A 24,961-nucleotide genomic window follows, 5' to 3' on the forward strand; every position below is an offset into this window, starting at 1 on the left:
TAGTGTTCAATTTTCCCAGCTATTCGCTAGTATTTGTTGCTTTATGATTTTCAAAGCTTCTTCCATTTTTCTGATGCTAAGCCAATATTTTCTCATTAGGCTTGTCTGGATCCTTACATTCTTCCATTTTTCCTCTTTCATGTTCTTTAAATTACTCACATCTGATCTTAATTTCTTTATCTTGTCTTCCAGTTTGATCTTCCACTTTGGGAAGTATGATTTTACTTTTGGTTTTTAACATCAGTATTCACTTCTTCGGTTATTCTGTAGGCAAGTTGATTGGCCTGCTCAATATATGTGACTTTAATCCCTGCAAACATCTTATTCATATCCTTCATTATAGTTGCCAGGTCCTTTGGAGACACTACTTTCAAAGCTGAGAGTTTTTGTCTTTCTACTGGTAATTTTGCATATGCTATAATTTTTGCTTAATTCTTCTTGTCAGGAGGGAGATTCAGTTCATAGGCTATTTCAATGCTGGCTGTACCAGTTTTGTTATCATTACTTCTACATTGTCATTTGTGTAGTTCATACTGATTGCATTTTTTATATTTCCAATTGTTATTTGAGTTTCTCCTATTGTTCTACTCTTGTTTTGGAGTCTTCCAATGGATATTTATTATTATAAACAAGACACTAAGGAGAAACATGCATGAACTTTGTTGTCAAATGTTTCAGATAAGCATAGCTTCTCATGTATAAAATGGTGGTTAGGAAAAAGATATTCTACCAATTTAAAATGTATGATTGAAGGAAATGTATGTGCCTTATTTGTCGCATACACTCATACACAAACACAAATACATATATGTATATCTGAATCTGAACTGTTTTGAATTGGAAGTCTGGTTCTGGAAATAAATATGGACTACAAAAAGCAATCAGGGCAAAGCAATAGACACAATTTACATAGACTTTGGTAAAGCCAGTGGTACACAACAAGCTACTTCTAAAACTAAAATCCTATGGCATCTCTGAACCCCTACATAATTGGATAGCTGCCTTCCTGTCAAACAGACAAGAAGTGGTCAAAATAGGGAGTGCCCTATCAAATCCTGCACTTGTTAACAGCGGTGTTCCCCCAAGGCAGCATTCTAAACCAACATTCTTTATACTTTACATAAATGACCTTTGTGATCATATTATAAGCAACTGTGTTCTCTTTGACGGTGGTGTAAAACTATTTAACACCACCGACAATGCTGCTACCCTTCAAAAAGGCCTTGACTTTGTGTCAGAATGATCAAACAATTGGCAACTCCAAATCTCAACCAACAAATGTTCTATCTTACACACTGGCAAAAAGAATCAGAACACAAAATACAAGCTGAGTGGACACAATCTTGTAGGTGACCCTCATTCTGTCAAGGACCTTGGAGTACTCATATCTAATGATCTAAGTGCCAAAGCCCACTGTAACAACATCGCCAAAAAGGCACTAAGAGTTGTAAACCTAATCTTGAGTAGCTTCTTCTCTGGAAATATTACACTACTAACCCGAGCATACAAAACATTTGCTAGACCAATTCTCGAATACAGCTCATCTGTCTATAACCTGCACTGCATATCGGACATTAATACAATTGAGTGTGTCCAGAAATATTTCACAAAAAGAGTCCTTCACTTCTCTGCTCGCAACAAAATACCATATGCCACCAGACTTGAAATTCTGGGCTTAGAAAATTTAGAACTATGCCGCCTTCAGTATGACCTAAGCGTAGCTCATAAAATTATCTGCTACAATGTCCTACTTCAGCTTCAACCACAACAATACATGAGTACACAATAGATACAAACTTAAAGTGAACTGCTCCAAACTCGATTGCAGAAAATATGACTTCAGCAACAGAGTGATCAATGCCTGGAATGCACTACCTGACTCTGTGGTTTCATCCCCAAACCCCAAAAATTTTAACCTAAGACTGTCTACTGTTGACCTCACCCCATTCCTAAGAGGTCTGTAAGGGGCGTGCATAAGAGCACCAGCGTGCCTACTGTCCCTGTCCTAATGTTTCCTTTATTTGTATTCATTTCATGTATTCAAATCATGTTTATACTTATATATATTATCTAATACGTACTTGACAAAATAAATAAAAATAAATAAATAAATCCCCATTCTAGAAGCTCTTTAAAGAGCAACTGAGGGCAGACTCTTGCAGAGATCAGCAATGTCTCTGCAGACATTTCAACTTCCTATGCAATTTCACGCTTTACAACTATCTATGACATAATTATCTACCTTTCCCTGCTTCTACTACAGGAAATAAGAGTTACCCTGTAATAAGATGGCTGGCCAATACATTTGATAAATAAATGAATAAATCATAGCTGGAGGCTATGGGCATGTAAATAAATAGATAAAACACTTAATGTAAGATTGGGTGGGAAACCAAATTCCTACTTCTCTCTTATATTTGGGTTCCCTTTCTAGTTTAGCATTTCTGATTTTGCCTTCATGTAATTTAGAAAACCCAGAAGGAAAAAATGGTTTCTTGAAGAAGAATAAGATCATGAGGAAAAATGGCAGGTTGTTCTGATTTGGCAAAGCTCTGGACTTGATGATATTTATTTATTTACTTGCTTACTTACTTACTTAAAGGTAAAGGTTCCCCTCACACATATGTGCTAATTGTTCCCGACTCTATGGGGTTGGTGATCATCTCCATTTCAAAGCCGAAGAGCCAGTGCTGTCCAAAGACATCTCCATGGTCATGTGGCCGGCATGACTAAATACCAAAGGCACACACCGCTGAACTGCCAATCTTTTGATCGACAAGCTCAGCATCTTAGCCACTGGGCCACCGCATCCCACACTTACAAATTTATACAACCATCTCACTATCATGCAAATTGGGGCAGCTTACAATGCCGTAAAAAAACAGTATAAAACTCTTAGTTAGCCAAAGTCTATGGTTTCTCAAATTGGATTCCAGGGAACAGGAAAGAATGGGAACATAAGGTAAAAGGGAAGAGGAAGATAGCTGAGATGATAATGCTGGACCACCGTTAGCTATGAAAACTGGGTGATAAGGGGCAAGTATATCAAATATGTCAAGTAAAGTCACAACCAGAAGTTGCTTTCTCAGATCGTTGTGTGGAAAAATGGAGGAAGGAGTGTTCTGTACATTGATTTAATTGCAGCAAGGAAACAAACCTGTCAATCAAACTATGATTTATTCCATATTTTATTTCATTTTGCACAATTGGTATGTCATCCCAGTCATAAGGTTCATTAAGATTTGTAAATCTCAAAATCATTAAAAGAACTAAAAAAAACAGATAAACCCAACTGGTAACATGTGGGAACAGCAATCCCAATAAATTAAATACTGGAAGCCCGGTGGAAAAAAACCTCAATTTTGCTTCCATTCTGTATGTTAACAATCAGGGGCCTAGCTTACTTCGAGAGGGAGGAATAGATTTAGATCAAATTTCTATTCTATCTGTACTGTTTGAGTCATTTTAGAAAGTAATTGTAAAGTAATAGTAATTAAAGTGTTGCACAAGGAGTACAGAGATCAAGCTAAAGAAGTTCACTGGGTGATTATCAACCATTCTGTCTCAGCCCAACATACCTCACAGAACTGATGTTGTGGAGAAAACATGAGTAGGGAGCCTTATGAATGCATTATATATACATAATTTTCCTCACTTTTTCTCAGCCTACACTTAAGACCTATACTCACTGACCAAGCGGTTGGTCAAGATCTTTGTTGTTCTCTCCATATTATTATTAATATGGTAGTAATAGGATAGCAATCCTCATTTACCAACCATTTGTTCAGCAACCAGTTATGATGGCACTAAACAAGGAGATCTATGACAGGTCCTCATAGTTGCAGTTGTCATAGCAATCCCATGATCATTTGATCGCAATTCAGACCCTTGGCAACTGTCTCACAATTATATGTCACAACTTTCCATGGTCATGCAGTTGACATTTGCAACCTTCAGTGCTAACTTCCAACAAGCAAGGTCAATGGGGAAGCCAGCCAGAGCTTGCAAACCACAATCACGTGATTTATACAAATGAAAATTGTGTGATTAATAACTGTGCGGGATTTGCTTAAGGAAAGTAACTGGAACTGCTGTAATTGCCTTTGTAAGTCAACATGGTCACATAATGTTTTATGATTGGGTTGGTTAGGGGAGTTGCCCATCACAATGATTGCAGTTCAGCAAGACAAACCAATTATTCTGGTTTGTTGCACGGTCAGCCAGATAATTAGACCGGATTTGGCATTTTAATTATTACTATTAATGTATACACAAAAATAAGAATTCACAGTTGCCAGATCTGTAGCTGATATTGGTCTTCATATGCATTGAGTTATTTCCAAACACCTAGGATATGGTAATATATCAGCATATATGTGCAGATCCATGCAATTTGACCTATATAACTGACAGACAGAAATTTTGTGAATGCACAGATTTTCCAAGTGCCATCCAAGATTTTTTGGTATGATAACTAGTCTGCTAATATCACTGGGAGCACTTATCACTGTATTTCCTTGTTTTAGTTGTTGTGGCCACCTATAGTCATTGGGAGCTAGGTGGGAAATAAATTAAATTAGATAGATAGATAGATAGATAGATAGATAGATAGATAGATAGATAGATAGATAGATAGATAGATGAGAGAGAGAGGGAGAGAGATGGATGATAGGTGATGGATGGATGGATGGATAGATGAAAGATAGATAGATAGATAGATAGATAGATAGATAGATAGATAGATAATAGATGGATGGATGGATGGATAGATGATAGATGATAGATGATAGCTGATAGATAATAGATGGATGGATGCTTTGAGAACGTCTGGTTTAGTCCAACCTTCTACCCATTGTAGAACTGCACTGACAAATGGCCATCTGGAAAATAAATGTAATGTATTGGGAGTAATCACCAGTCAATTGAGTCCCTCATCTATCAAGGCAAAATGTTGAACAACTCTTGTTGAACAAATCCTCTAGTTAGGATTTTTTTTTCTTCATGTCCGATTAAAATTCAAAATATTAGGTGGGTACCAGATTGAACCAACATAACTGGGGGTTGGGGCCTCAGATCAGGGAAGGTAACCTGGTTAATATAATCCAATTTCCATTTCTTATGCACTTTAAATTGATGCAAAGACAGGACTATCAGAGTATCAGGGAACTAAATGTCTAAGTAATGCTTTCTCCAATACACTATTTCTTGTGAGTTTTGTTTTTAATTTTTTAAAAGCCATTAACTATAATACACTACTAAAGACACTGGTAAATTATATTTTGCAGCACCCTAGCTTATTAAGTTAAGCAGGTTGCTGACAATTTCATCCATTAAGTAGTCTATTAGTTGTCATAGAAACATACCTGTTTCTCATTGTTCTCATAATTGGGTCAAAAAAGATCAAGTACTATGCTGTTCTAACTCCAGATATGAGTTAACTGACCCATCCAATCAACTCCAGAGGGAGGTAGTTATAGACCCAGATACAACTGTGTCTATTTTTTTTTCTGGTCAAGTAACTCTCCCTATGTTTGTGTAAGCTACATTTCAAAGGGCTGCTCCTTCTAACATGAATGATTGGCATGAAATCCTAGGGAAGCCTCATGATTTCTCCCTCATTTTTTTTTTTTTAAGGCAAGAAGTAGTGATGGACAGAAGGATAGAATCAAGATCACGGGAAGTGTTAATACCATTTTATAATGCCTTTGTAAGGCCACACTTGGAATACTGCATCCAGTTTTAGTTGCCATGATGTGAAAAAAGATGTGGAGACTCTAGAAAGAGTACAGAGAAGAGCAACAAAGATTATTAGGGGACTGGAGGCTAAAACATATGAAGAACGGTTGCAGGAACTCAGTATATCTAGTTTAATGAAAAGAAGGACTACAGGAGACATGATAGCAGTGTTCCAATATCTCAGGGGCTGCCACAAAGAAGAGGGAGTCAGGCTGTTCTCCACAGCATCTGAGAGTAGGACAAGAAGCAATGGGTGGAAACTAATCAAGGAGAGAAACAATCTAGAACTAAGGAGAAATTTCCTGACAGAACAATTAATCAGTGGAACAACTTGCCTCCAGAAGTTGAGAATGCTCCAACACTGGAAGTTTTTAAGAAGATGTTAGATGACCGTTTGTCTGAAGTGGTGTAGGGTTTCCTGCTTAAGCAGGGGGTTGGACTAGAAGACCTCCAAGGTCCCTTCCAACTCTGTTATTCTATTCTATTCTATTCTATTCTATTCTATTCTATTCTATTCTATTCTATTCTATTCTATTCTGTCAGCAAAAGTTAAAACCTAGCCATCATCCAGCCAACAAAATTATCCTAGGAATTGCGATGCCACAACTGACCTGGGGAGAGGATCACTTGTTCTGTGATGCTGTGCCAACAAAGCTTGTAATAATGCCTTGGTACTGCTGCTTAACAAGATCCAGAAGAAATTGCCTGGGGACTCTGAAAATAGGTCTTTGATTCACAGATCATTATTTATTTACCTTGCAGTTCTTTACAGGTGTTGTATATTTAGTGAGTTTAGGTTGCTATTATGAATAACGTTTTTATCTCTTTGTTAGCTGCTCAGAGTCGGCGTCGAAAGAGAGCCATATAAATCAAACTAAATAAGCAAACAAATTACAAGAAATGCTACTTCTCATATTCTACTATAAACCCTTGTGCAAACTTGTCCTTTCAGTCCATACTGCAGGTAAAGCTGTTGTGCTATTGGAGGAGATTCCGTGAGCGTTGGTCAATAGCTTAATTCACACAACAGATTAAAGATGTTTGCACAGCATACAAAACATTTTTACAGCATTAATGTTAAATTTAAGGTGTTGCTTTCTTTTTCTCGGTCGGTCTGCTTCATCGGTTTATTATTCAATGCAATAAGCCAATTCGGAAAATGGTTGCATCAGGAGCGAGAGACTGTATGAACCAAACCAGTACCGGTTTCCCCGAAAATAGGACCCTGTCTTATATTTTTTTTGAACCCCAAAATAAGCGCTTGGCTTTATTTTCAGGGAGGTCTTATTATTTTGGGGCATGTGGAGCAAGATGGGGCTCCTCTTGCTGTCTTACCTGATTTCCAGCTCTGCATTTAAATATTTTCAGGGAGGGCTTATTTTCAGGGGGAGGCTTATTTTAGTGCATGTGCTCAAAAGCCCGATTGGGCTTATTATCAGGGGATGTCTTATTTTGGGGGAAACAGGGTAGCTTCAGAAATGATTCAAACCCCAGATTCAAAATTCAGCCTTCTTCATACTGTGCTCGACAAGCTTGTTCTTTTCATCAACAACTCAAAACAATCCATTGCCAGAACATAGCTGCTTATTCTCTCCTTTAGCTGATAATTGGATATAGAGGATCAGCAGAAGTTATCAATAAAAAGGTGTTGTTTTTTTTTCCAAAAGGCAACTGGACTTTCTTTGCTTTTCATTAGTTCTGATGAAGCTTCTTAGATGAGAAGTGAAATGTCTTCAATGAAAAACAAAGGAAGTCCAGTTGCCTCTTGAAAAAAAGAGCACCTTTGGGACAACCATGACCTAGATGACTGAGACCAGGGGTGGGATTGGACCAGTTCGGGTGAACTGGTAGCTCCGACAATCAGCTGGGAGCGAACAGGTTAGCTCTGACGATCAGGTTGCACCTGCGCTTTACTTACCTTTATCTTCTCAGCTGATTGACGCGGCAGAGCAGATTGTTGTGCCTCATCTGTGTTACTCTCAAGTGGTAACACAGAAGGTTAGTATTTGTAAAACTGCACACGCGCGGAGCGTGCGATCACCGGAAACATCCCACCACTGACTGAGACTCTCTATCTCATTTATCAATGATTGAGCAGAAGGAAGTAAAATAACTCCATAAATTGGTAAAATGAACTGAAATCATTTTCTTTCAAGGAACCACGGATGGGAAAATAGACATGTTAGAGGAAAACCACATTCATCATCATGGAGATAGGATACAAGCGTTGCTAAAATAATCCAATTGGATACTTCAAAAAGTCTTGTATATTTTATATATGTATCATTTTACTGACTATTGTATGCCACCCCAGAGTCACCTCTCATGAGTTGGGCAGCTATATAAATCAATAAAATGACGAATAAATATTATTATTTTTTGAAGTTTCTAGTGCAAACAAATCTGTCCATCTAAATTGACATTAATGTGAAAATCAAGGTATTTGTCTACAAAGTTTTGCACTTTTTAAACGTTGCAAGGCGGCATAAAAGCAGTAAACTTCATTTTTTAAAAAATTGGAAGACATTATCTTGATGAGGTTACTTGATTTTCAATGCTTTTTTTTTTTTTTTGACATTGCTGTACTGCACAAGGATGTTGCATTTTTGCCAACCAATGTTTATAGCTTTTTCAGCCAGGATATGAACCATCTGCCAGCATTAGGCTTCCCTTGAATCTTTCCTTGTATAATTAAAGCAGTTGATATTTCTTGTTGAGTACCATATGTTCCAATATTCCAATTTCCCTTTCTTGATTGTATTCACAATTCCCATATCATTACCCATTCTTTACAAGAGAGTTTCGTTTTGTATTTGTTCAACACATGATGTTTCAAGTAACCTTAAAAGTAATATTATATATACACATTTTCTTGTGTATAAAATACATGACCATATGTTAAATAAATAAAGAAACTTATACAACAGAGAACATTTCTATAAAGGAAGGTCTGTAATTTATTTATTTATTTATTTATTTATTATTGAATTTCTATACTGCCCTTCTCCCTGAGGACCATGTAATGGTACCACAGAGTTGAATGTAACCTTTTTGTAAAAAGAAAAGAGATCATGACAAACAAAAACGAGAACTAGAAAAATGTACATATTATATAAAATTGAACATGACTTTTCAAAAATAAAATTAGATTAACAGAATAACAGAGCTGGAAGGGACCTTGGAGGTCTTCTAGTCTAGCCCCTGCTCAAGCAGGACTGTCAGCCCTGGAGGCCATCTTTTTCTTTAGATCTTCTTTAGATCTGCCACACTTAGAGCTGTGGGAAACTGGGAAGGGGGATTGCATACAGTGGTGATTTAGCCATAATAACATTCCTTTCTTTGAGAGTCAAGGACATTTGGGCCTGCACCTGGAGTGGCGTGACTGGGAGGCATCTCCAGTTGGGATGGTGCAACGATTGGACCGTGTGATGGACATGTGGGTGCAGGGGAAGGGACTTGGACTTTCTTTTGGGGAAAACCTGGAAGCTTTCAGATTCGGGTTTTCCCACATGTGCCAACATGACATCTCTAATAAAATCTTGCCAGGCTCAAGGTTGATTCAGCCTTCCATCCTTTCTAAAGAAGGTAAATTGAGGACTCAGTTTGTGGGGGCAATAAGCTGACTTTGTAAAAATATACAAAAGTATGAAGGCTATTGCTTAACGCATTGTAAGCCACCCTGAGTCTCCGGAGAGGGTGGCATATAACTCAAATTTAAAAAAAATAAAAATGGAACTTTGAGGAATGTCTAGCCTCGGAGTCTTCTTTCATTGGGGGTGTTACTTAGAACCCTGACAAGAACCCTATACCATTCCAGACAAGTGGCTCTCCAGTCTCTTGTTAAAACCCCCTGGTGATGGAGCAGAACACAACATCTAAAGGCAAGCTATTCCACTGGTTAATTGTCCTCATTGTTAGGAAGTTTCTTCTTAGTTCTAGGTTGGTTCTCTCCTTGATTCATTTCAAGGCTCTTGATTAACCAAGAGCCTTGGTGACGCAGCAGACTAAAGTGCTGTTAAATAGCACCAGCTGCCTGCAATTACTGCAAGTTCAAATCTCACCAGGCTCAAGGTTGACTCAGCCTTCCATCCTTTTGAGGTAGGTAAAATGAGGACCCGGTTTGTGGGGGCAATAAACTGACTTTGTATAAAAAAGAACACCGCTTAGGGCCCCCCCCGAAAGCCCTACTAAGCAGGTATATACAAAAGTATGAAGGCTATTGCTTAATGCATTGTAAGCCGCCCTGAGTCTCCGGAGAAGGGCGGCATATAAATCGAACCGATAGAAAGATAGATAGATAGATAGATAGATAGATAGATAGATAGATAGATAGATAGATAGATAGATAGATAGATAAATATCCATCCATTGTTTCTTGTCTTGCTTTCAAGTGCTTTGGAGAATAGGTTGACCTCCCTCCCCCTTTCTTTGTGGCAGCCCCTCAAATATTGGAACACCGATATCATGATACCCCAGCCCTATTTTTTGCTAGACTAGACATACCCAATTCCTGCAACCATTTGTATGTTTTAGCCTCCAGCTCCTCAATCATCTTTGTTGCTCTTTTTTGCATTCTTTTCAGTGTATCTACATCTTTTTTTATAAGACCAAAACTGGAAGCAATGTTCCAAATGTGATCTTAACTAAGGCTTTATAAAGCAGTACTAATACTTCATGTTATCTTGATTCTATCCCTCTGTTAATGTAACATAGGATTAATATTATATGTACCCTTAACTGTTATTGTAATAACATGTATCATAAAAATAACAAATCAGAATAAACAATAGCAGTTCTATCAAATTTAAAACTCTACTACCCTTATTACAACAAAACAGAGAGTATTTAAGATTTTAAAAATGTTATTAAGAGAAACCCAAATTTTGGATGAGGAAGTAATTTATGTGCGCCAATTACAATCTATAAATTCTTTTTAAATTAAATGTTGAATTAGATTTGTGTTTCAGAAATGAAGCTTTTTTTTATTTTGGTGCATACTCCCACACCTTGCGCCAGTATTCTGCTAAAGTAAGAATTATGTATGATTTGCAGTCAGAGATATAGATTTCTGGAAGCTGCTATTATATAAAAGCTCAACTGGGTATACTTTAAAAGGATAAAGTATTTGGTGATGTTTAGCAGAAAAACAGTTGACAGGAAAGAGAAGTTAACTAATTTTGTGATATTCTATAATTGATTTAAAAAAAAAGGTAAAGAAGACCCTGCAGATTTCACTCAACTAGTCGTAGTGGTCTATAGTTTTACTCCCTATAGTTATTTACTCCGACTATAGGGGGCAGGGCTCATCTCGGTTTCAAGACCGTTGAGTGTGTGCTGTCCAAAGACATTTCCGTAGTCATGTGTCCAGCATGACATCACAGAGAGCTATTACCTTCCCACCAAAGTGGCACCTATTTATCTACTTGGATTTGCATGTTTTTGAACTGCTATATTGGCATGAGGGGAGCTCACCCTATTGTGTGGTGCTCAGGTCTCGAACATGGGCTGCCGGCTTTCCAGCCAACAAGCCCAGCATCTCAACCACTGAACCACTGTGTTGCCCACTCTGTTATTAATCATCTTCCAAAATTATTGAGCGTTCCAACAAAGGTGGAAAATATCTGGCTTTAATATTGTGTTTACAGCAGAACTTAGGTGTGAAAGTCAACTGGGTACTCTTGGAGTAGTTACTGTCTCTTAGATATAGAAGGAAAAAAAAAAGCCAATGGCAAAACAGCTGAAAATGTTGCTGAAAAAAACTCTATCGACATCTCCATGTAGTTGCCTGAAATCAAGACTGACTTGAAGGCACAATCTCCCATCCCCCACCTGAAGGAAACCCTGGAGTAACATAGTTAAAAAAAAAAAAAAACTTGTATCAGTTTTTTGTGAGTATAATAGTCACATAAACTCAGCTGTTTTCTTTCATTGACAGTCTCAGAGTATCAGGCCAGAAGGCAATTCTCTGCTCGGTAGATTAATCCACACTGAAGTATTTCTGACAGTTGACAGTTCAGCCTTTGCTCAAATGTATTTAATGAAGGATAGTCACTACCTCTTTGATCATTGTTCTTCTGCAGAGCAATCTTTAGAATTAGATAATTTCCATAATATACAACTGTGACTTTTTAAATATTCAAGCATCTCATCCAGTGGTGGGATTCAAATAATTTAACAACCGGTTCTCTGCCCTAATGATTTCTTCCAATAACCAGTTCATCAAATTGCTCAGAAAGTTAACAACCGGTTCTCCCGAAGTGGTGCGAACTGGCTGAATCCCACCACTGATCTCATCCCAACCTATCACCTCAAGTCCATCAGATTAGTGCTCTCTCCATTGGTTTTAATCTCCAAATTCATATTTATTTTCACTGTCCTTCTCTGAAACTACTGTTTTTGAATTTCTCTTAAAATGTATTGCCCAGATTTGGGAATTGTAGACAAGGTAGAGTATGAACATTGCTGAATACAGCGGGACTGATTTCCATGTGATAAAACTAAAATTTTACATATTGCTAGTTCATATTCACTTTGTGAGCAACTAAATGTCCACGATCCTTTACACACATACTATGATCAATTTTGTATCCTGCGAGTCCAATCCTAGATGGAAGCAGATATTTGTCTCTCTGGGCACGATGAGAATATATCTGTTGAATATAACTCCGTATTGGTGACAAAAACGGCATCCAGCCTGTAAACACTTGGTTGCATTCAGTTGCCCTGACTCTACCCCACAAGGGATTATGGCAGGGGTGAAATCCAGCAGGTTCTGGAGAACTGGTAGCAGAAATTTTGAGCAGTTCGGAGAACCAGCAGCGAAAATTTTGAGTAGTTCAGAGAACTGGCAAATATCACCTCTGGCTGGCCCCTGAGTGGGATGGGAATGGAGATTTTGCAGTATCCTTCCCCTGCCACGCCCACCAAGCCACACCCACCAAGCCACACAACACCCACCAAGCCACGCCCACAGAACCAGTAGTAAAAAAATTTGGATTTCACCACTGGATTATGGGGTCATTAAAAGAAGATGATGATCCTATGCATATATACTTCTGACATCTGTAAGGGGGAATCAAGGGAATGGAAATTATGAAACCGGTATTGTGCCATAATCTCTGCATTTCTATCCATATGTTAGTGATGCCACATACACATATTAAAATTTATGTCATGGCAGAACAATGTTTCTTTTAGATCCTGCAGACTCCTGATAATAATGCAGTAATACAGAAGATATACAGTACGATTTTCCTCCTCATGCAGTGATACTAAGGTAAGAAAAAAGAATTCCCCCAAAGGGTAGTTTTATATTTGGCGGCCTCCTCTTCAACAATGCTGCTTCCTGGACTGTCTCTATGATCTGCAAGTTTAGATACTCACTGGGGAAACCTTTGGAAAAAGGCTCTCCATCATTTTCATGTTTAAAATGAACACTGAGGATGTATTCATCATTGTGTAAAAGTCATAGAATAAATGCAACTCACTTCAGAGGAAAAAGATTAATGTTGCTCAAGCATTTCACAAAGTTCTTTAGGAATATGCATATACATGTACATATGTTGTTGTTAGTTGCGAAGTCGTGTCCAACCCATCGTAACCTCATGGACAACGATCCTCTAGGCCTTCCTGTCCTCTACCATCCTCTGGAGTCCATTTAAGCTCATGCCTACTTCTTCAGTGACTTCATCCAGCCACCTCATTCTCTGCCGTCCCGTTCTTCTTTTGCCCTCAATCTTTCCCAGGATTAGGCTCTTCTCCAGTGAGTCCATGAAAACCCCATGGACAGTACCATATACATATATATACAATTTACTCCAAAAAGAATTTGTAACCAAATTTAGGTAAGAAGGTCAGTATCATCAAAATGGTAGGCATCACTGGTTGGTTGAGCATATGTTGCACACATATCAAAAAAAGTAGGACTTCAGTCATCAAGTCACTTCCTCCATTTTGATTCTGTCCCTTCTCTGGACAACCCTACACTAAGTTTCAAGAGAAGCTTATTACGTCCTGATCTTCTTAGTGTTTATTTTAGATACCTAGCCATCTTTTTTTTAGAAAAAAATGCTAGTTGCAAGAAATTTTCCTCTTCCGATGCTTTCACATTATGGATAATCTACACCGGAAAGCCTGATTGAATCTGACTTCAGCTTAAGTTATTTTTTAACGATTGATCTGTCTAGTTTGTAATGAATTTAACACATTATCATGCTACTATAATTGAAATGAATTGTTTGCCTTAATCACGATGTTATAATTTGAAATGAATTGGTACATGATCATTCATTGCAGTCATGTTTGATGTGTGCTTGGCATATGTGCCAGCTGTTGAAGAGAGTAAAACAATAAGCAGTTCATTTAAAGCAATTTCCAATTATTCCATTAACAACTAGTGCTAGCAAACTGCAGAGCAACAGGTTGTTTTCTCCAACGTTACCAAGCTATGGGGTCTGAGGAAGCCACTTGCAGACTGAATACTCATAGAGATTGGAAAAGGCACCACCTCCAGGGTCTAGTAGAACAAAGCATTATCAGAACTCTGGAAACTCACAAACTTATTATCAAACTACTTTAAAGTACTATCCACTAGTTCTTGATTTAGAAGAAAATTACACTGGTATAATTTTTTTTGCTGCCCCATTATCACTATCTTGGTACAGACAAGATGCCAAGAGATTGTGCTGTGCTTATTGATAATGTACAAAGCAAGTTAAGGATAAGGACTGTTCAATTACTGAAGCTTTGTTCCCCTGCCTTCACAATAAATGTCATAAAAACATAAACAGTGCCCTGCTGGATCAGACTTCTGGTCTATCTTGTCCAGTACAAAGCCTAACAGTAACCAAGCAACTGCATAAATAAATCCACTACATCTTCCATCAGATGGCCTTCCCACGGTGTCATTGCCACCAGTGTTAATAGCCATTGATCCTCCTGACTTCAATGAATGACTCCAACCCATTTTTTAAACTGACAGCCAGTGCCACACCTCCTGGCAGCAAATCCCAAGGTTGGATTTCACATTATGTGGGTGTGTGTACGTTTGTGTGTTTACAGAATGTGAAATCCAAACTTGGAATTTGATGTGATGACCACTGGTGCCAAATGGAGATTCTGGAAGAATCAGTACAGCAAAAAGAAATATATATAATACTGGTTCTAGTATTTTGGGAAGGGGAAACTAGCCTCACCTTGTCCACTTACCATATTTTTCGGAGTATAAGATGCACCGGAGTATAAGATGCAACTTAGTTTTTGGGAAGGAAAATAGGGGAAAAAAACCTGCTTACCAGGTATTCATCTGGCTAGCGTCCTTAGTCTGGTCAGCTTCAGCACATTAGTTTGCTGGTTTTGAGCATGCACGCGCTTTTCATCCCCTGCTTGGGGATAAAATACAGCTTCTAAAGCACAGCTGATCTTTGGAGAGAGAAGCAATGAGAAAAGCAGGCGAAGCTCAGAAGATCGCTTCACTCGCTAGCGCCTCTTAGGGCTGAAAAAAACTTCTAAAGCACAGCTGAGAGTCGGAAGGAGCAGGCAAAGGACGGAAGATCTCTTCACTTGCTAGCGCCTCATTAGGGCTGAAAAAAAGCTTCAAAAAAGCTACATTCGGAGTATTAGATACACCCAAATTTTCAGCCTCTTTTTTTTGGGGGGGGGAAGGGAAAGTGTGTCTTATACTCCGAAAAATATGGTATCCTCACCCTGCCTAATTCTGTATAGGCTGCCATATCCCTTCTCATTTACTTCTTCTGAAGACCAAAAAACTCCAAACATTGCAAACATTGCTCATAGAGAAGCTATTCTCTGAATTATCCCCCTCTGAACCTTCTCTAGCTCCACAATACTCTTGTGAAGGTGCAACAATCAGAACTGTACACAATATTCCAGAAGTGGTTTCATCATTGATGTCCTGTATACCAGGGCATTGACATCTCTATTGTGAGTACCGTTTTTAGTATCTCAAACATGCTGTTGTCCTTTTTTTTAAAATAGCAGATTGGGCTGGCACTTTCAATAAGCTCTTTTCCATTTGCTCCAAGATCTCTTTCCTTATCAGTCACTACTATCTATGAACCCATTAACTGGTACAAGTAGTTAAGGGTTTTGGCACCAATGTGCATCACTTTGCATTTGCTCATGTGAAATGTCATCTGCCATTTTGATGATGTCTACTCCTCTGACGTGCAGAGATCTCATGGAAGCTCTTTGCAATTCCTTACTGTTGTTACTACTCTAGATAATGTAGTGTAATTAGCAAACTTGGCTATTCCACCAATCATGGGCAATTTCAGATGCTTTATAAGAATGTTAAAAATTGTTGGACTTGGGACAAAACATTGGGGGGGGAGACCCAACTAATTTTACCTCACATTTTGTGTAAGAATTATTCTTTTACCTCTATTCTTCAGTTAGCTACTTATCCAGAAGCAGAGCCACCTTTTTATTCCATGACTGTTAAACTTACTGAAAAAAAATCTTTGATGAGGGATTTTATCAAAGGCTTTTAGAAAAATCTAAGTAAGTGATATGCACTGGCTTGCCCTTAAAGTATTCACACAACATCAACACCTTCAAAAATATCTACGGTAGTAAATTAGTCGAGGACTTCCCCTTAGTAATGCTGCAATGATAAGGCTAAATGTTTGTTAATTTTATCTTCAATAGCATTCTCCACTATCTTCACCAAAATAGATGTATGTATGTATGTATGTATGTATGTATGTATGTATGTATGTATGTATGTATCAGGGGTGGGTTCTAATTTTTTTTACTACCGGTTCTGTGGGCGTGGCTTATTTTGTGGGTGTGGCTTGATGGTCATGTGACAATTCTTTAGGATTTAGCAGAGGTACTGGTCTACCAGGCTTTTAACTGCTTGCAGAGCTGTACCAGTCTATTCATTTGTTTTTGGAGGCACCGGTCTACCACCAAACTGCCTTTTACCAGTGATCAGCTGTAGGGCGGCCCTTTGAAGCCCCCCCGCCCCCCGGCAAGAGTTTAAACAGTTTTTTTCCTTATAGCCCATCAGCTGGGGCTCAGGAGGCAGCAATAGATTGGGGGTGGGGCCAAATAAAAGGTAAGAATAATGTGGGGGGGCGGGGGGGCAGAACCGGTTCGGTGATGTCATATCGTCACCGCTACCAGCTTGGCGGAACCGGGCGGAACTGGTATGTATGTATGTATGTATGTATATATGTATATATGTATGTATGTGGCTATGGTTTTCCCAGTTGCAATGTATGGCTGTGAAAGTTAGATCATAAGAAAGGCTGAGTGCCAAAGAATTGAGGCCTTTGAACTATGGTGCTGGAGAAGACTCCTGCAAGACCCTTGGACTGCAAGGCGATCAAACCGGTCAGTCTTAGAGGAGATCAACCCTGACTGCTCTTTAGAAGGCCAGATCCTGAAGATGAAACTCAAATATTTTGGCCACCTAATGAGAAGGAAGGTCTCACTGGAGAAGAGCCTAATGCTGGGAAAGATTGAGGGCAAAAGAAGAAAGGGACGACAGAGAGTGAGGTGGCTGGATGGAGTCACTAAAGCAGTAGGTGTGAGCTTAAATGGACTCCAGAGGATGGTAGAAGACAGGAAGGTCTGGAGGAACATTGTCCATGGGGTTGCGATGGGTCGGACACGACTTCGCAACTAACAACAACAACAAATGTATGTATTTATTTATTTATTTATTATTTATTAATTTAATTTGTATACCGCCCTTCTCCCAGAGGGGACTCAGGGCGGTGAACAGCCAAAATTAAAAAACATACAAATACAAAAGTTAAGATAATTAAAAAGAATTAAATCATTAGCTTCCCAATTTAAAACCCCCAAGTCCATAAAATTTAAAATCCCAATTAAGAACCATTTAGACTAGGCCGGCTTGGTGGAATAAAAACGTCTTCAGGGCTTTACAGAAGGTACGGAGGTCCGGGATCAGTCGTATTCCAGGAGGCAGCTCGTTCCACAGGGCGAGTGCCCCCACAGAGAAGGCTCTCCCCCTGGGGGCCGCCAGCCGACATTGCCTGACCGACGGCACCCTGAGGAGGCCCTCTCTGTGAGAGCGTATTGGCCGGTGGGAGGTTATTTGTAGCAGCAGGCGGTCTTGCAAATATACTGGCCCTAAGCCATGGAGCGCTTTAAAGATGAGAACCAACATCTTAAAGCGCACCCGGAAGACCACCGGGAGCCAATGCAGCTCGCACAGGAGAGGTGTTACATGGGAGCGCCACGTCGCTCCCATAATCACCCGCGCGGCCGCATTCTGAACCAGCTGGAGCCTCCGGGTGCTCCTCAAGGGGAGCCCCATGTAGAGAGCATTGCAGTAGTCCAGGCGTGACATGACGAGGGCATGAGTGGCCGTGCACAAGGAGTCCCGATCCAGAAAGGGGCGCAACTGGCATATCAGGCAGACCTGATAAAAAGCCCCCCTTTTTATGTATGTTTATGTATGTATGTATGTATGTATGTATGTATGTATGTATGTATGTATTTATTTATTTATTTATTTAATTTGGTTTGTATGGCTGCCCATCTCAAATAAATGACTCTAGACAGCTCATAACAGCTAAAAACAACAACCCAATAAAAACAATTTAAAGACCAAAATACATAGCCTTTAATAAACACCTGAAAATAATAACCACAGTCAGCAGCAAAATTCAACTTTCTGTCAAGATCAACAAAGTCACTGGAAAAGCTATCCACCACTGTTGGACTCCTAAGCCCAATGGCAGAGCCATGTCTTCAGGGCCTAGCAGTTAAGCCAGTGCTTCTCAACCTTGGCAACTCGAAGATGTGTAGACTCCCATAATTTCCCAGTCAGTCAAAAATTGTAGCTATACTGGTTATCTTCCAATCCTCAACCATGGGGGCTGAACATAGAGAGAGCTAGTCTAGGGAAAAGAAGGACTAGGGGTGACAGGATATTAGTATTCCAGTATTTGAGGGGTTGCCACAAAGAAGATCTATTTTCCAAAACACCAGAAAGCAAGACAAGAAACAATGAATGAAAATTAATCAAGGAGAGAAGCAACCTGGAATTAAGGAGAAAGTTCCTAATAGTGAGAACAATTATCCAATGGAACATCTTGCCTTCAGAAGTTGTGGGTGCTCCGTCACTGGAGGTTTTTAAGAAGAGACTGGACATCTACTTGTCTCAAATTGTATAGGGTCTCCTGCTTGAGCAGGGGATTGGACTAGAAGACCTCCAAGGCCCCTTCCAGCTCTATTCTTATTGATTGATTGATTGATTTTAATTAAAGTGTCTGCAATCTCAGCTTTAAGTTCTTTAGGTGGGTGTTCATCAGGATCTGGTTCCTTGAGTGGATGTTATAGGGCCGTGATGGCGAACCTATGGCACGTGTGCCACAGGTGGCACACAGAGTCATATCTGTGGGCACGCAAGCGTTGCCCTACCTCAGTCCAGCACGCATGTACGCACAGCTGGCCAGCTGATTTTTGGGCCTTCCGGGCCCACTGGAAGTCGGGAAATGAGCTGTTTCAGGGCCTCTGGAGGGCCTCTAGGGGGTTGGGGAAGGCCGTTTTCGCCCTCCCCAGGCTTCTAGAAAGGCTCTGGAGCCTGGGGAGGGCAAAAAATGGGCCTACCGGGCCCACTGTGCCATTGCGTGCCAAAAGCAGGGGGAGAGCGGGGCGGTCACGCACGCATGCGTGGGGGGATGGGGCGCAATGAATTATGGGTGTGGGCACGTGCATGTGCAATCCCCCCCCACTGCCCCCGCTTTTGGCACGCGACGGCAAAAAGGTTAGGCATAGGGCCTGGTATTTTGTTGACATTCAATTTGCCATAAAACCTAGCATATCTTTCTTATTACATTTTTTTTTTGGCTCAGTTAATCTGATTCTCTTCCTGAGAAGAGTTCGGGCTCAAGGAATTCCCTCAATTTTTCTCCTGTGAAGATGGAGGCAAAGAATTTATTCAGCTTCTCTGCTATTTCCTTTTTGTCTCTTAGCCACTTTTCATCATCTGAGGGACCAGGAGATTCCCTGTCTGGATTTCAGTTATATCCAGTATGTCAATAATGGCTTCCAAGATCAGCCTGCAGACTTCCAGCATTTGTATGCAAACACTGATACACAGCATATTTCACTATATTCTTCTGATTTTTTCCAGCAATGCCTAGAAATATCTAAATGTAGCACAGCATTCATAGCTTTTAAATCAGATAAGCAATCACCATGTATTCTGCCAGATATCCAGTTCTCTTCCTATCCAGTTTAGAATGCATAGGTATATTTATTTAAATTGAATCTATGTTTATGCTGAATGTTTAAATATACTTTGTAAGGTCAGTTCTATTCTTTCTTTTTCTTCCGCTTTGCATATTTTAGACAAGTGCCACTGTTTAAGTTTGAATGTTAGCCCCTCTTTCCTCTTAAGGGCTCTCTGATTACACCCTGTAGTTGCTAGGATGCTGGATGTTTGGTAGTTAGTCCAAGAAAAAACATTCAGAAATACAGATAGTCCTTGACTTATGAGCCCAAAATTTCTGTTGTTAAGTGAGACATTTGTTAAGTAAGTTTTCCTCCATGTTACCACAGCTGTTGAGTGAATCACTGCAGTTGTTAATTTAGTGACATGGTTGTTAAGTGAATCTGGCTTCCCCATTGATTTTGTTTGTCAGAAGGTCACAAAAAATGATCACACAGTCCTGGGACACCACGACTGTCATAAATATGAACCATCATGTGACCATAGGGATGCTGCAATGGTCGTACATGTGAAAACCAGTCATAAATATTTTTTTTCAGTGCCATTTTAACATTGAACAGTCACTAAATGAACTGTTGTAAGTTGAGGACTACCTGCATTCAGAAACTCACCAAATACAGATAAAATCTCCCTCAAAATTAACTCTTCTTTACCTTTTGTTAATGAGCAACTTCTATCCAAGCTTCCTTGTTTAGTATTCTCTACTACATTTCTGCTCTAACTGATTCCAAGAAACATCAGCATCAGTTTTTGCCAGCCGATAAGTGAATATCTCCTAAGCACTGTTATTGAAAAGGACTAGATCTGATCAGGAGATCAATGTTGACACAACTAAACCAGCTAAAAGTCTGTAGAGCTTCTCAGTCATCCCCAGGGAACACCTTTTGAATGGTGTGGGAGTAGGAATGGATTTCCAGAGAAAAAAATTGCAGATCACAGGAACCAGAAGCACTACTCAGGTGACACTGAGGACACAGATAAACCTCCAAGTGCTTCAACAACCCTCTAAAAGGATGTAAATGACCAACTGTCTGCAAAGAATATATATCCTTCCATTCCCCACTACACTATCAGAGCTGAAGAAGGTTCTTGGACGAGAAGGGAAACGTTTTCAAAAGATAAAACAAGAAAGTCTAATTGTCTCCTGAAAAAGCACATTTGGGACAACTAAACACAGCTAGTTCATTGTTCTACTCATACTGTTTTTGTGCAAGTGTTTTGTGTGGCTCTGTTCAATGAAAGCCTGACTGTCAGATGATATTTCTGGATAGTTGGGCTCTTTATGGACACGGATTTAACACATTTCAGAAGGAGATGGACGTGGTCTTAGCACTGTTCCAGACAAACACCAAACCTCTCCTGACTTTGGCAATATTCCAGAAAAACACTAAATCCATACTCAAAATATATAACAGCAGCTGACAAAATTGTGTGCTGTTTTGTCAAGGAGGAAAGTAATGTGGACTTTCTAAAGCAAAGATGAACCTCAAAGAATGCAGGGAATAGACATGTCAACCAACTCATTCATTTTATAAGGGAGAGTTGAACTGAACAAGGGATTGGTTGAGAAGGGATAAAAGACGCTTTCTAGGTTATGCACGATCAGATGTAGGTATAGAATTTACGTAATGGATATAATATAATGGACTAAATCTTCTAATGAGTAAATAAAGATTGACTCACAAGATAGAGTGGCTTGTTGGCCTTTGGACTAAGGTCAAGTTAAAAATTCTTCTGAGATGCCTGGCAGTTGGGACTTGGTTTCATAAGAGCTTTAGTTTCATAATTAGCCAGCCTAGGGTTTTCGTTGTAAAAGAAAAGTAGTCATTGTTGATGTCAGTGCTGAAACAGTAATTATGCATTGGCCATGGACTCTAAATAGCTTTCTGGGACCTCAGTCACTTGACCCCTGGAGTGCTTCTGGAATTCCCCCTGGATACCATTTCTACTTGATGCCTTTGTCTATTATCAAAAGAGATGTTGGATTGCCAGTCAGTCTATGACCTTGCTTACTATTGAATGTGAGTGCCCAGCTACTTTGCAATGTCCTGAGCTAGCTGAAGTCAAGACTAGTGAGTCAGCCTGATGTATCAAGAGACTTAGTTCCTCAAATCCCGTTAGCTTTGAACGTGTATCTCATTCCTATTTCATTTATAGTGGATGGAAAGAAATAAGTCCAGGCAGCAAATTCTGAACTGTGTACAGAGTTTTTTTCTCTCTCTCTATATATATATGTGTAGCCTGATAGGATGCACAAAATGTACAGAAGGACAATTAAAACTGGCCATGGACTTTGGCAACAAACTGAGATTTTTGATAATTAGTTCCACTTTAATGGACAGTCAGTCTTTTCTAGTTGCTATCAGAAATTAAGAATAGGCAAATGATCGGATCAATGTAAACCATGAACAGGACAGCTAAAAAGACAATCTACAATGTGTGGGTTGAATTTATATTCTCAACTGTCTATCTTTAAACTAGATTGAACCTTTTGCTTCTAAAACCATAGAATGGAACTTATGATTATTTAGCTTTTTTAAAAAGTTTGCAACCAGCACTCAGCAGATGAAATGACGAGGCCATCCAATACTTTGACTTGATCACATGTTTAATATGACATAAAGGCAAAACATATTCAAAGTTTGTTCTTTAAATCAGCTTCAGAAGGAACATTCCCAGTAATATGAACATTTAAGGCATATAGATAGTTCTTGATTAATAACCATTCATTTAGCAACCCTTCAACATTACAATGGTACTAACAAAACTTAGTTATGACTGGTCCTCATAGTTATGACCATTGCAGAATTCCCATAATCACATGATCAAAATTTGAGCCAATGGCAATTAGTATATATTTATGATGGTTGCAGTATCCCATTTGTAACCTTCCCAGCCATCTTCTGACAAGCACAGTCAATGAGGGAAGCCAGATTTGTTTAATGGCTGCATGATTTGTTTAACAACTACAATGATTCACTTAACAACCATGGCAAAAAAGGTTGTAAAATGAGACACAACTCACTTAAAAAAAAAACTTGCTTGGTAAGAGAAATTCTGGTCCCAATTGTAAATCAAAGACTACCTCTAATAAAACATGTTCAATCTTTTCAGTGGATGGTTCTGCTGTGATTGCCCTCTTAAATCTCTGAAATAAGATTGAAAAAGTAATGGACATGAATGCCACCATGAATTCTTGGATGAAAAGTGGGGATAGGAATCTTAATAAACTAAGAAATATATCAATAACAATATGCCCCATTCAGACTGAGCAATATAAACTCCTTTACGTTTGTTGTGTTTTCTGTTAGCTTTTAAATGTAAATTAATCTAGTTAGCACTTCCAAATCTAATAAATAAACTTGGTTCATTGATTCATTGATGCAGAAGATTTCTACACTTCTTTCAATACCCTAAGGTAATACCATAATCAAAACAATGGCTACAGAATTTAAAAAATGTACACAATATTGTGTGTGTTAAGGGCAATACTGAACGAAAGGCAAAGTTGTCTGCCAAAACATCATTATTCAGTGCAATTTTTGTTGCATGAAAACATCTAAAAATGCAGAACTGAGACAAAAAAAGGAAAGTTAAAATAAGCACAATTCTCTTTACTTAGAGTTTCTTGCTTTCAGGCACTGTGGTCACAATTCACCCATTTTCATTTAGTTGCTCTTTAATGCTGACCATTTACGGCTACTGTTTACAGTTTTCAATGAAATGAGCATTCAGAAACACTTACTCTCTGGTCAACAAAAATAAGCACCAAACAAGCAATTAAACCACGACTTTTTCCACTCAAGAAAACTGGAGAAATGCTATTAAAAAGCAATCCAAAGGGCAGTTTAGAAAAAAGAGCAGAGATAAACACAGAATTCCTTAAAACACCACACAGTAGCAGAAATACAACAGCATTAAAAGGCCTGAGGTAATATAAAGGACATTGTGAGATTTGAAAAAGCTGAAATCCTTCTTCCAGGACACCGATATTCCCTTTCTAAGAAAATTCCAGTGTTGTTCCCTGTTTTCCTTACTTGGTTTTGAATGGGAGAATTCAGAGTCTCTACCTCAAAATATTTGGATCCACTCTGTACAAATCATTCTTTGTACAATCAAGGTACACCTTAAAAGATAAAAGTTCCCCTCGCACATACAGTATGTGCTAGTCATTCCCGACTCTAGGGGGCAGTGCTCATCTCCATTTCAAAGCTGAAGAGCCAATGCTCTCCGAAGACGTCTCCGTGGTCATGTGGCCGGCATGACTAAATGCCAAAGGTGCACGGAATGCTGTTACCTTCCCACCAAAGGTGGTTCCTATTTTTCTACTTGAATTTTTTATGTGTTTTCGAACTGCTAGGTTGGCAGAAGCTGGGAAAAGTAACAGGAGCTCACCCCGTTACGTGGCACTAGGGATTCAAACCGCTGAACTGCCAACCTTTCAATCGACAAACTCAGTGTCTTAGCCACTGAGCCACCATGTCACTCCTAAAGTACACTTTAACTCTACATTAATATTACCATGTATATCTCAAAACATCCTAGAAAAATCTTGCTATCATCACCCTAGGAAGACATACAGTAGCTTTCTGTGGCCAATTCTCTATTTTCTGAGGTAGCAACCCAAGGTAGACAACAAAAACCTATGGAAGAGAAAATCAGGGTGGATAGACCATGCAAATCATCACAGCAGGAGGCTCACCTGTGGCCGGGGATGGCCTGTAACCAAACACGTCAGCTCCAGGGTCTCCCCTTCACGGATGGTGTACACTCTTTCTGAATACCGCTCCTCTTCAATGTTACAGGCGAGGCCCGAATGTATAATCCTCACTGTGGGTGGGGCTGTAAAGATAAGCAGAAGGAAAACTCATCAGTTGTAATGGACTGGGGGAATAACTGAGGAATAGGAAGACGAGCTGCAATCAAGACAATGGGAAAAGAAATCTGAGTTCAAAGCAAGGAATGTAATTTGAAAAGATGCCTCAGATTTGA

General features: G+C 39.3%; 1 protein-coding gene across 3 annotated transcripts in view; it reads right to left on the reverse strand.

Annotated features, from left to right (window-relative positions):
- Positions 1-24,961, reverse strand: part of MDGA2 (MAM domain containing glycosylphosphatidylinositol anchor 2) — a 601,160-nt gene that overhangs the window by 373,050 nt on the left and 203,149 nt on the right. For all 3 annotated transcript variants that reach the window (XM_034433316.2, XM_034433314.2, XM_060693980.2), the window contains exon 2: positions 24,672-24,811. In XM_034433316.2, the coding sequence (XP_034289207.2) occupies positions 24,672-24,811 (140 nt within the window). The remainder of the gene's footprint in view (positions 1-24,671; positions 24,812-24,961) is intronic.

The sequence above is a fragment of the Pantherophis guttatus genome, chromosome 1, assembly GCF_059756535.1.
Source record: "Pantherophis guttatus breed Tessera chromosome 1, ASM5975653v1, whole genome shotgun sequence".
NCBI classification, from domain to species: domain Eukaryota; kingdom Metazoa; phylum Chordata; class Lepidosauria; order Squamata; family Colubridae; genus Pantherophis; species Pantherophis guttatus.